The sequence below is a fragment of the Neolamprologus brichardi genome, chromosome 22, assembly GCF_056152115.1.
Source record: "Neolamprologus brichardi isolate AB-2024 chromosome 22, ASM5615211v1, whole genome shotgun sequence".
In the NCBI taxonomy this organism is placed as follows: domain Eukaryota; kingdom Metazoa; phylum Chordata; class Actinopteri; order Cichliformes; family Cichlidae; genus Neolamprologus; species Neolamprologus brichardi.
The window spans coordinates 28,808,269-28,824,936 of NC_142124.1; the positions used below are offsets into that span (position 1 = coordinate 28,808,269).

Here is a 16,668-nt window from a genome sequence, read left to right on the forward strand (position 1 = left end):
ACAGCATTTCTTTTGTTTTTGTTCTTCTTCTTCTCTCCCTGTCTCTCCTGCAGGCAAGCTATCCCTGGAGGAGTTTATCAAAGGTGCCAAAAGTGACCCCTCCATCGTTAGGCTACTCCAGTGTGACCCCAGCTCGGCCTCCCAGTTCTAAAACTGCCCCTACTGCAACCTTCTTTCTTTTTTTTTATCTACAACTTTGCTCTGTTGCTCTATTGAAACAGTCAATCAAATCAATGCATGATGGTTCTCGTCTCTGATATCTTTCTGTTGTTGTTGTTACTGTGTGCAAGGATGATAGAGGAGGATAAGGAAAGTCGTCACTGTCATTTTACGTTTATGTTTGGGAGAATGAAGGGACTAGGTATGACTGACAGAGACGCCTGCTAATGTTCCATAATATCTGTCTCTCTCTCTCTGGAGCGTTGGATTTCCAAGGAGCTTGTGACGGCGTGTGGATGTTTGTTTGTTTTTTTCTTTTTTCCGCAGGGAGAGGAATCAGTTCCTACTCCTACACATATGCACATGTAGATGTACATCATGTATATACTGTATGCTTGTATATCATAAGATAAAGTGCATCTGTCTTCATATAGGGGCGCACACTCTTTGCCATTGAAAGGCAGTATTATGTAGCGTAGCTTCCTGGTGGTCCATCTGAATGGGCAGTTTAAGGGGGGTGGGATGGGGGCGGGGCTACTTCTGTACATCAGATTTCTTTGATTTTTTTTTAAAATTTAAAATGCTTTTTATTTTCCTTTTGTACATACTGTTTTCCTCCTTCATGGTTTATTTATTCGGTTTTTATTCTCGTTATTGCGCTTTTACTTTGATAATATCGAGATGATCAAATTCCAGTTTACAGTGACGGAGAGAGAGAGAGACAAAACTAGTCAAGATTGACCTCTTTGTGGACTCGAGCGGAGGAATTCCTGTAAAATAACGGGATCCCATTTGTTGCATTTGATAAATGACACCAGTAGCACATATCAGTCGAGCCGCCATTTGTTTATATAAAGTATGGCTGTGCATTTGGGTCTGAATGCGTGCGCGTGCATGTGGACACACACACTGTATGCTTGAGGCTAACTTTTACAGTATTATCTTGTTGTGTTGTTTCTTAATTTGTAAGTATTTTAAAGTTCTTTAACGATGAGCAGTAAACTTAAGATAGCTGTAACCGTTCGCTATACTACTGCATGATCCTTCGAACCAGGCGACGACAGAATCCACAGACACAGTTTACGCACAGCGGTAACTTTTTGTAGCTCTTCAGCCTCCTCAGCATGGACCCCAGGCAGAAATGATTCGATATTTGTCTTGCTCTGGGACAACACGGGCCTCCTACCCCCGCGCTCTCTTTTCCTCTGACAGACCGAGAACTCACTAAGGGCTTGTTCATCGCTCTCTAGCCTAATGCTTTTTTTATTATTATTATTTTTTAACCTCCTGGATTAGTCTGCTTGCAGAGCAGTTAGATGAAGGGACGTGTTTCACAAGATTGCAGCGAGTCCGGAAATGTGTTCTAATTTGGATCTGTTTGATCTTATTTATAGTTAGAGCAGAAAGAATGTTGAATACATTTTAAAAAATTAAAAATTATAAACTTGTCTCCTGTATCAGTGACAAATAAGTATTGTGCGTTGTTGAGGTTTTAAAAAGACCAGATGCAGTTGTGAAGAAGACCTGAACCTGAAATAAACATAGTCACTGGTTGCAGCACGGCCAGCACCGTTCTCCTTTATCACGCCTTAAATGCCCCGATAGTCAGATCACTATTGCCCTCTTGTGTTTTCAAGGTAAAACACACACACTCAAATTGAAGCAATGGGACAAAGCTAACAGAAAATGTGTGGATATGGCGCATAAGGAAGTTGGACTCAAGGATATCAGTTTGTCATGATGGATTTTGTCATCATGGGTGTCGTGATGAGCAAAACACAAAATCACGTTAACGGTATTTCAATATTTGTAGAAAATAATGCTCTCGGTCACATTTTTTGTCTTCTTTAATGAACACAGCAGGGAGGAGGTAAGAATGTAGTCATGAATTCATAAATACTCAAACAACATTGATATTTTATTTTTAAATATCAGGATTATTGTTAATTCAAAGTTAGCATGGCACCTCTGGCCTGTAATATTAGTTTCAATGGTGTGTTCTGCAGACAGAACGCCAACACGTCGTTGTCTCCTTTCAATTTTATCTTGACATCATTAGCCAGAATTTAGCTAACTTACTGAATTACTGTAGCAGTGGGGGCTGAGAGTCGTCCTGGTGCTGCTGCATCTATGTGACGTTTAACTAGTACCAAACACTCGCACAGGAGCTTCCTAACCAGCCGCACCTCTGCTTTGGGGATCCTTTAGTGTCACTGCCTTCTGCTGATAGGATAAAGAACAACAGTTGCTACTCTCTGATCTATTACAGTGTAATCCTTTTCTATTCTCACTGCCTCTGATGAACTGGTACCTTGTGTTGGATAAATACGAACCTCCTTCTTTCTTCCTTCCTACTTTTCTGTTGCATGAAAACCTCGTCTGAGGATGTCATGTTTATTCTGTTGAACCTGAAATCGAAATATATGTGTTTCTAAGCTGCACGTGTGCACTGCGTCCTCATTTGTGGTCATTTTGGATACGTGTGGAAAACGTTAAAACAGGAGTCGACATACAGTCTGCTTTTGTCTTAACTGGATCGGACCAATGAAACTCTGTGAAACTGCTTAGAGTTGTAAACCACTGACATTGTTATCAATTTAAAACATTTAATTATCTTAATATAGGAATAAGAAGCCCAATTTTAACATTATGTCTCATTTTGTCTACATGATATAGAAATGTAGAATGCAGTTTTAAAGAAAAACATCTGCTAGCATTAATCTTTTGGCTTAAATTACAAGGGAAAAAATCAGCAGAAAAAAGTAGGTCATTGCCCAGACGGTCCTCTAATTGTGGAGCAGAAAGATTTTTGTTAATTCACATAAAATAGCCTTTTTTTGCAGACCCATTGTACAAAAAAAAGAAAATCCAACATTTATGCCTTTCTCTCCTTTTTTTCAAAGCAGCCCAGTCGACCGAATTGGGAGTCTGTGGTGGCCCAATTCTGGTCCCCGAGCCTTATGTTTGAGCAGATCGTGTCTGATCTGACAGCTGAACTTTAATGTATTAAAAACATGACATATATATTCCAGGCACTTCTTGACGTGCACCTGCAGATGGTTTGTACCAACCTGGCTAAAAGTCATGCATAACCAGTCCTACCTGTCAGGTCACTCACGAGCTGCTGGCGTTACCATGTGCTAAAAATGTTCAGAAACAAAACACAAAACAATGGTGTGGTTTCTTGAATAAAAACTTTATTTACTTAAGAAATAAAAAACAGCATGTGCAGTGCTAATTTGACTTGAGCTAAAAGAAGAAAACAAAATGCATCTCATACCTGAGCAAACCTGAGACTATCCTCAACAAAAAGAGGAAAAGCATTGTAACACCAGGAGAGCAGCTCATTTACATCCCAACAAAGTCAGAAGAAAGAATATTTTCATCTTGTTCTTTCCATTCTGTTGGCATTGTGCAAAAGAACCCACCAAAAAGTCCCAAAATGAAAACATTTTGTGGTCACATTTTGGCGTGTGTGAAATACTGAGCTTTGAATTGTGGTAGAGATTTCAGTGTTGGAGAGCGCTAACTTCCAGATTAGCCCTGCTTCATGGCTTTATACTGGGAAAGTGTGAATCGAGTTTTAAACAGGTCCGAACAGCTGACATCACAGCGGCATCGGATCATTCATCCAACACTTGGCAACAAACTGACCAGCTATTTCTCATAATCCCATTCAGACCTGGCACCGTGTCCTCTCTTTGCAGCATCTCTCCTGATGTGCATATTTTGTTCAACACGATGACAAGAATGAGAACTGACAAATTCCCATAACTGAGAAATAATCTGGGCCTCAGAATATTCATAGATCACTTCCTCTTAAAGAAACATCTTCATCTGAGGCCAGAGCTTTAAAGTACTGACAGGTTATGAGCATGAAGTTTGACTCCAAGTACTGTAGCTGGAACCTCATAAGTCTTTTTCTGGCTCTTCGAGTAGATCTGCTGCGTTAAATAACGCTATATCCAGAAGCTGGACCTTTCCAGTGCACCCCTTTGCAAGAGCCGGTGTTGCTCGGTCGCCCTTTGCTGGCTTCCAGCTCTTGTTACTTGCCTTTCTCTGTCTGATCTCACTCTGTGTGGCTGGCGAAGAGGTTGTCTCTCCGAGGGAGGAAGACTGTGGTGCTGACGAGGAAGATACTGTGGAGGGGTGGGAGTTCGGTGCTGGCGTTGTGGAGTTGCTGTGCTCCTTCTTGGTGGTTGGCTGTAGGTTCTTGATGGTTGGCTGCAGGTTCTTGGTGGTTGGCTGTAGGTTCTTGGTGGTTGGCTGTAGGTTCTTGGTGGTTGGCTGTAGGTTCTTGGTGGTTGGCTGTAGGTTCTTGGAGGCTCTGTATGCCCAGGGGCAGGTTCACTGTAGCTACTTGGAGGTCTAGAATAGTGAGGAGAAGCACCTTTCTCGATTGGCACCACAGCGTTAATCTACAGAGACACCAAAAAAATGGCTTTAGTTATAGTGCACAGACTGCCAGTAGAGTTCAATAGATGCTCCAGTCAAAATCTCACCGATCTGCCTCTGGGTCTCTTCCTGGTAGGGCAGCAAGGTAGACCCAGAAAGGAAATGCAGACAGCAAAGCAGCGGGCACAAAACACCAGCTGGATGAGACAAGTCACGATTAAAGGCACCCAAAGGATCAGAGTCGTACTCTGGGGAGGGAGAAGGTGAAGATGAGCTGTGGGGAAACACCAGCTGGACCATTCAGAGAACAATATCTGTAAAGGTGCTCTACAGTCTGACATAAAATGGGGAAACTGCATAGATAATAATGTGATACAGAAGTGAACGTGTTCTCAGATTGCAGAGCAGGGCTGCAAACCAAAAAACTTCTGGTTTGTAGCCCTGCTGTGGGAATTTCAGTTCGCACAGGAGAGGCTGGATAAAATATGCAGAGCAGAGAGTATCAGCATGAAATGCTACAGAGGGAATTCAAAGAAATAGAGATGCCTTTTGTTGTTGGGCACACTGACTCGCAGACTACAAAGAGAATAAAAAAGTGCACCGCTCAAAATTTGGAGCTCTCTTTGTAAATCATGATGAAATATGCAGGAAGCACAGATCACAAGGCTTGCATAACCATCATTACTGCTTCTAAGCATGCATGTGTGCCAGAAAAGTCCAAAACACACTCTCAGGTGATGTAATGTACCCTCCGGCAGTCATATTGGAGGCCGCTAGCTAATACACAGCACTGAGTGAACAGCATGGTCTGCAGTCTCAATAGACTAAGACAAAACTTGATGCTCTGGGGTCCAGCTTAAATTTGGTACATCGCAAACTTTATGTGGCTATAAAACGAGGAAGAAACACACCAAAGATGATAATCCAATCCTCATTCCAGAAAGAAAGCAGAAGAACTTGAACTTGATCTTACAACTTGTCTAAATTTCAGATAAGTATTGCTCAAGTTTTGTTTCAAAGCTCTCTGTTGACTTATTGAACCCATTTTCTCTCTTTTTAATAAGCTTTGATGGTAGCTACTTACTATATTAACAAAAGTATTGAGCCACACCTCTTAAGATTTGAATTCAGGTGTTTTTAGTCCCATTGCCACTGGGGAATAAAACGAAGCACCCAGTCATGCAGTCTGTCTTTCCAAGTCTTTGAGGGTCGTTCTAAAGAGGTCAGAGAATGGTACTGTAATAGGATGGCACTGCTGCAGCAGGAGAGTTTGTCTTCCCTCCTGGATATTTCAGGATCACCTGCAAGTGGTATGATTGCACAGCAACGCAGCCGCAAAGTGTCAGCAGACAAAGATGGAGAGCGAGGGTCACTAAATACTAAATACAGACTCAGTAAAACTGTGTGCCAGGAGCTTCAGTAGGAATCCTATTATTACGCTTTAAATAATGTACTCAGGTTTGCAATAATTCCCCCACTTTTCCTTTTAGCTTCATTGCCTTCTACCACTCCCGTTCACGTCCTGTCAGACTGTGGCAGGTTCACACTGATTTATTTATTCAGAGGAATTCTAAATAAAACACGAAGAAATCCACATAATTAACAAGACAAGTTTCTTCTCTTTGCTTAAATTCTAATAAATGTACTTGTTATTAATTGTTTTTAGGTCTATGAGCAATTGTAATCTCAATATTGAACAAAATAATTCTGTATATACAGCGGTCCCTCGTTTATCGCAGGAGTTACTTTCTAAAAATAACCGGTGATAGGTGAAATCGGCAAAGTAGCCAACCTTATATTATTTTTACAATTATTATAGATGTTTTAAGGCTGTAAAATCCCTCACTGCACACTTTATACACTTTTGTCAGACAGGCATGAACATTTTCACACTTTTCACTCTTGTTTAAACACTCTCAAAGTTCAAACCTTCGTAGAAAAATAAGAATGAATGAAACCAAAGGCACCCATGGTTTCCTTTGACGGTGCAAAACATTTCATCGACATTGTTGTGTTTGTCGGGGAGAAAACTTACATACTGTACAGCACTTCAGACTCACGCTGCTAGCGATGGAAGATTTATGTAAATTTCACAAGCTGAATGAAAAGTGGGACCACTGTAATGGAATAACAAGCAGCACTAGTGCATTTTTGGCTTCTTCAGCTATACTATAATGTGAAAACACTTGTGTTATTTAAAGCAGAGTGAATGTTAGGGTTTTAAGGTAGTACGTCTGAGTTAGTCGTTGCTTTAACTGTCTTTTGTGATCTTCAGGATGATTTGCCCTGTTCTCATCCCAATCATCGGGTGTAGGGCACTAAATAGAGTAAATAAAAGCACGGCCCACAGGCGGTTACAATCATGGTTAAATGACTTACACAGATGTATTGATTCAAACGGAAACATATCTGTTCACCCAGAGAAACGATGTAGAAACCAGGCATAATATGCTACCCTGTGATTACCGCTCTCTGTCACGATGAGTGACGATCTGCACTGGAGACACGACTGCACGATGGCAGTCTCCTTTTCAATATTTAGACAAGTGAAGCCCTCCCACTCACTGAGCCACAAAATTGATTGAAAGAATACAAACACGGCGGCGGTGGGGACCGTCTGCCCAGGGCCGTGTCTGTGCTACTTACAAATGATAACCTACACCGCGTGCAGCAGCTGTGCCATTAACCCCCCCGTGCCAAGAATAAATCCACTCTAAGATGAAGGTGACTGATGCAACAAATTGTCAACTACGTTGGGTGTTAAAACGCCAAAGTGTTGCTGATGTGTGGATGTTTCCGTGAGGCTTAGTGCGTCTGACAGTGTAACGGCGTCTGGACGCAGCCCGGAGCTAGCTGACAGGGTCAGGTCAGCGTTTGTGCCACCAGTCCGTCAGCCGCACCAGCGCGACAGCCTGAGTGACAGAGAAGACAGACACCCAGCCTCCCACTCCTTCTCCCACACCCTTATGTACACACACACACACACAGTACAAAAGGGAATGCTGCCACCATGATGCACAGCCTCTGTTGTGATTATGTCACAACAGTCAGCTGTTCAAAGAGCCATCTGCTGCAGAAAAGGTCACAGGTCACGCCTTGATCTCAGCATCTGTGGCGCGCACACTAATGCACTCACGTAGATGCGTGTGGGGTCAAAGGGACACTCGTTGGTGACGCTGGAGTAGCCGGTGGCGTCGGGGAAGCGGCAGAAAGTCATGAGGCTCCGCCCACCGTGAACAATGGCCCTCACCACGGATACAAAAAGGCCAATGGCTGAAGCCGCTGCCGTGAAAGACGCAACCAGACTCACTGTGAAGAGAGACCACGTCTAGGGGAAAGGAAGAGAGAAGCACAGCTTAGATGATCAGGAAGGAAAAATTCTCCCAGCTGGGAAACTGGGGCATCTCCAGCTGGAAATAGACTTTTAAAAAAAAGAAAAGAAAAAGAAGGCAAAAGAGAAACAAACATTAGTAGAGCTGAGATTATTCACAGCAGCCGCTCTGACATGTCAGAGCAACAAAAGCACAGGTGTATTAATGATTCTGGTTCCACTTCCACTCCTGCTACTGTGCGTGCTGATTCACTGCCATAGACTCCTCATCCTCCCCACCCACAACAAGAAGTTTACAATACAAACAGGGTTAGTTAAGATAGTAAAAGCAAGCAAAAGCAGGAGCAGGATTTTGACTGATGCTCATAAGGAAATATGCAAAGAAAAGCAAGACTAACTCGACAAAAACAAACAAAACAGTTTCATATTTAACAACCTCACTTCAACCAGGGGGTGCAGTGTGGAGTTTGCATGTTCTCCCTGTGTCTGTGGGCTCTCTCCAGTTATACTGGCTTCCTCCCACAGTCCAAACACACAAATGGGGTTAGGTAAATTGACCATAGGTATGAATGTGAGTATGAATGGTTGTCTGTCTCTCTTTGTTAGCTCTGTGGTGGACTGGCGTCCTCTGCCTCTATGATATGATCCAGCTGCCTCCGTGACCCTTAATTGGATAAGCAGAGGAAAATGGATGGATGGCTGGACTTTAACCATGCTTTTGATTAAGTAGACTTTAAATTGTTGTGTCCCTCCATTTATCGCAATTTGTCATTACGCAGCCTATCAGATTTCATATACCAAGATAAGTGTTCTTGTGAAAAGAACTCCTGTGTCTGAATATTGTGTTTCTGTCTTCAAAGAGTTGAGCTCCCTCAACACATGAAAAAAAAAAACCTAAATTACAAAAAAACTAAACAAAAACCCCAAAAGAAATTGGTTTGTCTCTGCTTGGACATGTTCTCTCGCCTTGCTTGTCCTGACTGCACTGCCATAACCTAGCATAGCGTTGCATAGCGTAGCATAGCATAGCATAGCGTAGCATAGCATAATAGGCTCTCAAAACACATTATGATTTGAATGTTGATGGCTGCACAGTAAAAGCTACAGATAGCAGCCTTAGGCTCACACAGGATTAGAGAGCGTTAAAAGACTGCCTGGCAACCATTGCTTGTTATTAAAAAAAAATGTTACCCAATCTGTTGCAAGTACTTGCTAGAGGCTGCTGGCAGTTGCTGTGAAATCGACTGCTAAAGCCCCAATCATGCAGGCTTAAAAACCTGCAATGCCTTCTGCTAGCCCCTAGTTGCTAGGGAAAAATTTATATTCCCTAAATTGTTTGCAAGTGGTTGCTGGAGGTTGTTAGCTGCTGTTAGGTGGAATTAGTTGTAAGAACTTATACAGCTGTGCTGACAACCTCCTTGCAATTGCTTTTGTTGCTAAAAACATTGCTGTGGTTGCCTGTTGTTTGTATGTTGCTCCTTTTGCCAAGTGTTGGTTTCAGAGGTTGGGGGGTTGCTGCAGCACTCCCTCTGTGACCAATCACAACAAACAACCTCCAACAACCACTCACCAACCAGTCGGCAATTAAGTTTTTTTTGCTGACCGGTCTCTAGGTCTGTGTGATTACGGGCTTAGCAATCCATCCATTTTCTACCAATTGTTCAGGGCCGGTTGGCGAGGACAGCTTGATGCCAACAGAATCACATCATCTACAAAAAGCAGAGATGAGATTCTGAGGCCACTAAAGTGAAAGCCTACTGCCACCTGGCTACACCTAAACCCATGTCCATAATATCTGAAAAGAATGAAAAGAATCTGTGACAAAGGGCAGGCGTAGCAAAGTCCGACACCCACTGGGAACAAGTCTGGGTTATTGTCGGTAGTTTCGATCAAGCTCCTGCTGTAGATCTACAGCAAACACCCCATAGCCTGTAGCACCCCCAACAGGACACTCGGAGGGATGCGGCTGAATGCCTTCTCCAAGTCCACAAAACACAAGTAGACTGTGGGTTATAAATTTGAAATGAAAATTCTGATTTGATCACAATAAAAATCTTGGGTTAAAAACAATTTTAAATGGGAACTTAAGTCCAATTTAACCATGAACACAAACATTGCAGTTTATTTCCTGATGTTTTATGAATGGTGTTTCCTAAGTACAGTCATCGCCTGTTCTAAGGAACTACTTATAATTTGTTTTAAAAAAGAAAAAATAATAGTAATCCATTCAGGATGTAGCACGCCTCTTGGACAATGCAACAGGAATAAGCTCCAGCCTCCATCCATGATAAGAAGATAAGAAAATAGACTGATTATGCAAGCCTTAGCTATACTTGTATTACAAATGAATGATGCACGATAATGAATGATACGCTGGGAGGAGAAACCTATCCCAAGTTTACAGAAGGTGAGATGCAGCTAATCAGCGTGCCCAGATATTTAAAGTCAATTTGCGAAGATGACTGAGCTGTTAAATCAAAACCCGATAAGGCCAATAAAAAGAAATAAAAAAAATAACACCTACAGCAGCCAGCACATGTAAGAAAGGCCCGTGTTCACTCATCACTTGAAGTGGATGACTGAGTTACATAACAAGATGTAATGGACTCAAACTGCCGCCTCACAGCCTGCTTCACAGAGGCACTCGCTAACAAAGGAAACCGGAGTGGTTTATCAAGCTACAGCTCACTCATGAGCAAGCTGCCTCGTCAGTCCCGTCTGAGCAGCCCGACAGCTAACTGAATAAACAGAGAGGAGATGCAGGGAGTGAGAGGGGGAAAAAACCCAGAAACACAGGCACGCACGCACGCACGCGCGCGCACACACACACACACACAAATCCAGCTCTGCAGGGCTGAATTCAGACACCTGAGGCAATGTGCAGGCTTTTATTTAAGTCACGACAGAGAGAAAAAGGTGGGGAAGCTGTAAAATATCAAAGCAGAAGCAGGCGAGCAGAGTGCTGGAGTGCTGTGAAGGTACCGCTCTGGCACAGTAATGTTAGATCAATAAGAAAAGCAAAGGAGAAAAGGTGGATAACACAAGGAGAAAGGCACCTACTCTTCAGATATTGAGATTAAAAAGCACACTGCAGAGATACTAACCAGGGATTTACTCTTCTTGTTTTTAGAGAGGACGATAGCCAGAATACCAGCAACAACTCCCTGCGGAGAAAACACAGATGACATTTAAAAAAAACAAAAAAACAAAACAGGGAACGCACTGCAAGCAATTCAAACACATCTTTAAGTGCCTCTGTATTTTTGAAAGATATCTTTAGGAGACCTGAGGAGCAGCATTTTCACAGTGTGGCTCAAAATAAGTGAAAACCACTCAGATTCCTACACAAGCCACATTTTTCAGAGAGAGATTAAACATTATTCTAGAGTTCTTTATACAGTAAAAATGGTTTTAATGAACTTCAACACTGACCTATTTTCACATACAAACAAATGTGCTGCATGTCATTCTCAGAATTGCTTCCTCATAGCAGCAAGGAGAATCATTTATGGCACAAACCCAAAGAACAGCCAGAAGTGAATCCTGTCTTAAAATGTGGTCACATCTTACAGCAGAGTCATTGTGACTTTGTTTCATTCTTATCTGTAACGAGCACATCACATCAATCCCCTACACGTGAATGACATCAGCAGCTTTTAACTAGAGTTGGGGTAGTCCAATTAACCAAAGGCCGGAGCTGCAGATTAGAAACGAAAAGTCAACTTAAGCCTGTGATATTTGTCCAGAGATGGCAAAAGTGAGCACATTCATCACTAAAGCAGACATACAGATGCTTGTGGTAACAAGTTCTTTGGTAAATGTTAATGTACTGATTCAATTTATTAACTCAAGTAAGAGAGAAAAGGCAGAAAGTAAAAAGTAACTCTTTGGATATTTCTACCAGCTTTTTGAACCTCCCACAAACGTGAATGCAAACCTTATCATTTTAAAATTTGAATTCCGATAACCATCTGTTATTTGGAAGCAAAGTGACATTCAGCAGGTGAGGGCAGCGTAAAAGCCCGTCTTATCTGTCTTACATCTTTCTCCATCTCTGATTGAGCGTATCTGGCCATATCCCTGTGTTGGTGTTAATCATGAATTATGATAATAATGTTGTTCCAGGAAAAACATTGCAATTGATTGATCACATTGTGTCATGACTTTGGAATTTGGAGAAAAAGAAAAAAAATGCCTTTGTTTATAAGAAACTCTCTTCTGGAAAAAATGTAAGCATGTCAAGTGATTCCTTTATTAAGTTATATTATATAATGTGTATATTATCAATATTATCAGCTTTGCTGTTACTCCAAATTTGCGCTACTCATGCTGGTTATCTAGCAATAGTTTTTAAAAGCATTAGCTAACTTCCTGGCTAATGCTAACTGATTCCTCAGACAACATCATTGGTCAGCTGGAATCTTGATCCTGGACCGATGACGATGCAGGAACAACGGGATTATCAGATGGTAGCTCTGAGTGAACTTATCGAGCACTCTTCTTTTCCTGGGAAATACAGCAGCTGGATCTTTAGCCAACAGATGTAACGCGTGACCAACTGCATACAAATAGATGGTGTATTTGTTGATATCTCTTGAGCTTTTAGAAACTTATTTGAAATTACCTGCTACCAAAACAGTCGCAGCAGATGGCTGCCCCTCCCTGAGCCTGGTTCTGCTGGAGGTTTCTTCTTGTTAAAAGGGAGTTTTTCCTTCCCACTGTCGCCAAAGTGCTTGCTCATAGGGGGTCATATGATTGTTGGGTTTTTCTCTGTATCTATGAAGCGCCTTGAGGCGACTTTTGTTGTGATTTGGCGCTATATAAATAAAATTGAATTGAATTGAAAAACAAACCCCTGAACAAACAAAAAGTTACTTCATTTACGCTAGCGCCTCTTCTGTAGCGCTAGCTAGATGTTTAAGTACTTCAACCACAACTTTTGGACAATCTGCACCAAAAAAGCCATCCCAGATTGTTCCGGCCCACTTAACCCCTGAGTATAGTACAACAAATGATATAATGTGTATAGATTATATATTTGTTTTTTTTGCCTCTTACATTTCTTTGTGATAAGCACCAGTGATGGAGACACCAACAGGACTGATTGTCCTTTTTCTTGTTCTCCCCATTTATGGTAAAATGGTAAAGGGCCTGCATTTGTATAGCGCTTTACTCAGTCACTAAGGACCCCAAAGTGCTTTACACTATTCACACACACTGGCAATGGCAAGCTACATTGTAGCCACAGCTGCCCTGGCGCACTGACAGAGGCGAGGCTGCCGGACACTGGCGCCACCGGGCCCTCTGACCACCACCAGTAGGCAAACAAGGATATTTGGCATGCAGCCAGGAGGCAGCCTGGGATTGAACCACCGACCTTCTGATTAGTAGCTTACCTGCTCTGCCACCTGAGCTACAGCCACCCCCTTAGCCTCCAATCACTTTAATGTTTGAACATTAGCAGAGTCAGGAAATAATAGCCCCCTCAAAAGCGTTAAACCTGGAGTAAAGAACTTTTTTGGAAAATGCAATGAGTAGAAATTGCAAATATCTTGGTTAAAATGTAGGGAGTACAAGTAAAAAGCTGAAAAGGTAAAGTAAAGACATCTGAAAAATCTTCTTAAGTACAGTAAAGTATATTTTTACTTCACAGCTGTGAATTTGTCTACAGATTTATAACTTATGAATCCTGAAAAACAGGTAATTCTATTGTTTTTTCCCCCCATGTTGCTCTAACCTGTGCTGTCATCACCACGAGGGAAGGCAACATTGGTAATACTTTACTAAAACGTACGCGCGTAAAAGAAAACTTACCCTGCACAAAGAACACAAACAAGCACGCACACACAAAATCACCATCGGCTTTACAAAACCCGCGCACCGGCCTGTCGCGTCTCACCACCATGCTTATCTGCACACTGCTCCACATGACCTTAACTCGTCCACACTGTTTTGGATGTGTGACACTCAGGTGACAGAGTATAATCAAGCAAATAAAGCTTTAGTCACACAGGTAAAAATGACTATTCCCTGACTGAATGGGAGTGGCAGCTGGAAAGTTTACACTGGCTGCAGCACTGAGAGTGAACTTTTAGTCTGAGGGCAAACTTCTTTCCAGTCTGTTGCACATTTTCAAGCTTTAGCATCACTAAGCTAACAGAAAGCATGAAAAACTAGAATATGTTTACTTATATTGTATATTGCATGTTGTAGCATATGGTATTTGGGAAAACCGTAACTATAAATAATAACCAAAAGGCAATATTTTATCATTATTATTATTGTTGTCGTTATTGTTAGTGATAATAGTAAAAGTAGTATTCATGCCAAAGATTTATGTTTAAATAGTTAAAACCTGTTCTAGAATCACAGGAGTGAAGCAAAGATGACATTTTTTTAACCAGTCCTCCAGAGAGGAGGATTGTGGGTGTTTTGGCTCTTTTTGAATGTGGTCTTGCAGGTCAGTTCTCTTTGTTATCTTCAGGGCTTCGTTATACCTTACCTGCTAGTAAAAGTTTTTAATGCTTTAGCTCACGTGTTTGTTTGGATGTTACTGTGTTTTATGCACAACAAGCTTCTCCGAGCTAAATTAGCCACAGTGGGATTTATACAGTTATTAATGAAGATTAAAATGAAGATTTCCTAAAATTCCCTCCACAGAGATGTCCTCTAGCTCTGTCCTTGTTAGTGACGAAATGCTCACCAGCATGCCAGATGCGATGGCCACCACGTTGGCGATGGCGTACTGCATGGTACGGTCCTGGTTTTTGATGCTGATGTGCCTGAGCACCACGCCGTGCACCAGAGCTCCCAACAGAAAGTTCACGTGACCGACTAGAATCACGCTCAGACCCATCTTCATCAGGGCCTTGGGATCCTGCAGGCTGTCGCAGCACAGTCCTGATGGGAGAGGGGAGAGGGAGAAAAGAAGCAGGTCGAGCCACAGCAGCAGAGCAGAGAGAGGTGACTTTACGTCATCCTCGCCGTATTGATCAGAAACACAGGGACCAGGTCAAAACCACAGCGGACATGTCAGCCGTGTTAATAATTAGCTGCTGAGCACAGGCTGTCCCAAACAAGTATGTAAGAGGTGACCAAAGATTTCCAAGACAAAAAAAATCTACACTTGGCCTGTTATGCTTTCCCCCCCATCTTTTCAACCAGTCAATGCTCACAATAAACCCACATTAGCTTCATGTAATGCACAATAATCCCTCTTATCCAAAAGCGGAAACTACAGATACTCAGTTCCTGACAAGCTTATCTACTCTTGGCTCTGTGTGATGTCATCAATGTCATCATCTAAGACACACGCCCTGTTTGTGTCACCTTTATGCTTGCACATCAACTTTAATCTCGTCTTGTGAAAAGCCTGCTGTTTAAACCTTCTATTCACTAGAAACAGCCAATCAGAAGAAAGCAAGCTTTAAGGGAAGGGGAAAGGAGCTAACACAGACGCTGGATAAAATCAAGGGATGCTCCAAGGCCCAGTTTAATAGAAAGAAGGATTATTCTGAACTGCCAAAGCTGCTCAAGTAGAAAGCAAAATTATGAAGTAGAAAATTAGCATGAACAGGCCTCCCTTTCTTATGAAATCTGGATCACATCTCAATTTATATAATGAATATTGATGGGGTTTGTGTAGTCACGTGACATCGGTCCTCGCATACATTTCTTACGGCGATCCATCCAAGTGAGATCCATATTTATTCCTTTATTCCAGCCACAACAGTTTCACAACTAAATATCTGGTTTGTTTACTCGCCTCTTGCCACTTGAAACATCCACGCACAGGCGTGACAGGTGTGACAATTTAACACGGTGCTGGGTTTGTTTGAATCTGCCAGTAAAGGGTGATAACGTTTAGAGAAAATGCCCAAAGTAAGCAGTCACTCTGTTATTGCGGTATCAAAAGTGACCTGATAAACTAGTTCCACGCCGCCACCACCACACCCAAACAAACACTGAAGTCTGGAACACTGACAGCACTTTACAGGCGATTAAATCCTCAAACCCCCACACTCCTGTTTGTTACCTGTGTCGCCCATCTCTGTCAGGTCACCATTCGGTAGGTTTTTTTGTTTGTTTGTTTGTTTTAAATTATTTTAATTCAAAAGACAGGCTGTCCTGCGGTGGGACGGTGTCAGCGTGCTCTCGCTTCTTCTTCAAAGTGATCTCCACAATCCCGTCGGACAGAAAGTCACAGTCTCTGACACTTCTGCACGACGCTTTTCAAAATAAAACAATGATCAATAGCGTGTCCCTGAAAGTGGAGCATACTTGATGAGTTTTCAAAACTGTCGATAAGCTTTCAAAACTATTTTGTTATTATGAAAAGAAATGAGGAATTTAATACTTTAAACTGATTCTTTCTTGTGTGGAAAAATAAATTGGGATCATGTCTGTGAAATAATTTTCTCCCCTGAATAAATTGTTTTAAATACATGCTTTTATTTTGAAAGTAAATTCAATAATTATATATATAATATTCTCTAACCTTGATGCAGACGAGGGCACTGCCTATAGATTTCTTTTTAAATGTAAAAATATTTGAATTATTGTGATGCAACTTTTGACAGTTTGACAGTTTGACAGTTGCCATTAAAAAAAAAAAGTCCAAACTTCAATATATGTGGCTGGTTTGAATAAATAAGTAAGCTGCACAAGAGTAAAAGAATGTGTAGCAACTACAGCAAAATAAGCTTTTAAAGAAGCCCAAATAGTAAACAGTCACAAAACAACGGAACTCTGGGGATATCACTGATGGGTTCTGTCCCTTCATA

At 41.8% G+C, this 16,668-nt stretch overlaps 2 protein-coding genes across 4 annotated transcripts in view; one reads left to right on the plus strand and one right to left on the minus strand.

Annotated features, from left to right (window-relative positions):
* Window positions 1–2,600, plus strand: part of hpca (hippocalcin) — a 48,167-nt gene extending 45,567 nt beyond the window's left edge. For all 3 annotated transcript variants that reach the window (XM_006806041.3, XM_087834825.1, XM_006806042.3), the window contains exon 5: window positions 54–2,600. In XM_006806041.3, the coding sequence (XP_006806104.1) occupies window positions 54–151 (98 nt within the window). In that variant the 3' untranslated portion in view covers window positions 152–2,600. The remainder of the gene's footprint in view (window positions 1–53) is intronic.
* A 735-nt stretch (window positions 2,601–3,335) lies between these two features.
* LOC102796527 (keratinocyte-associated protein 3-like) lies at window positions 3,336–16,067 on the minus strand. The gene is made up of 6 exons (XM_087835348.1): window positions 15,921–16,067; window positions 14,589–14,785; window positions 10,990–11,049; window positions 7,691–7,882; window positions 4,662–4,802; window positions 3,336–4,577 (listed from the first exon to the last, which is right to left on the minus strand). The coding sequence occupies exons 1-6, from the start codon at window positions 15,931–15,933 to the stop codon at window positions 4,119–4,121; spliced, it is 1,062 nt and encodes a 353-aa protein (XP_087691474.1). The 5' UTR covers window positions 15,934–16,067; the 3' UTR covers window positions 3,336–4,118.
* Window positions 16,068–16,668: the final 601 nt, after the last annotated feature.

Excerpts from the sequence above, each read along its gene's own strand:
- LOC102796527 (XM_087835348.1), bottom strand. Across the intron at positions 7,883-10,989 it reads ACAAGAAGAGTAAATCCCTG|ACGTGGTCTCTCTTCACAGT; the intron begins GTTAGTATCTCT and ends CCTTTCCCCTAG. Across the intron at positions 4,803-7,690 it reads TTGACCCCACACGCATCTAC|AGTACGACTCTGATCCTTTG; the intron begins GTGAGTGCATTA and ends CTCCCTCCCCAG.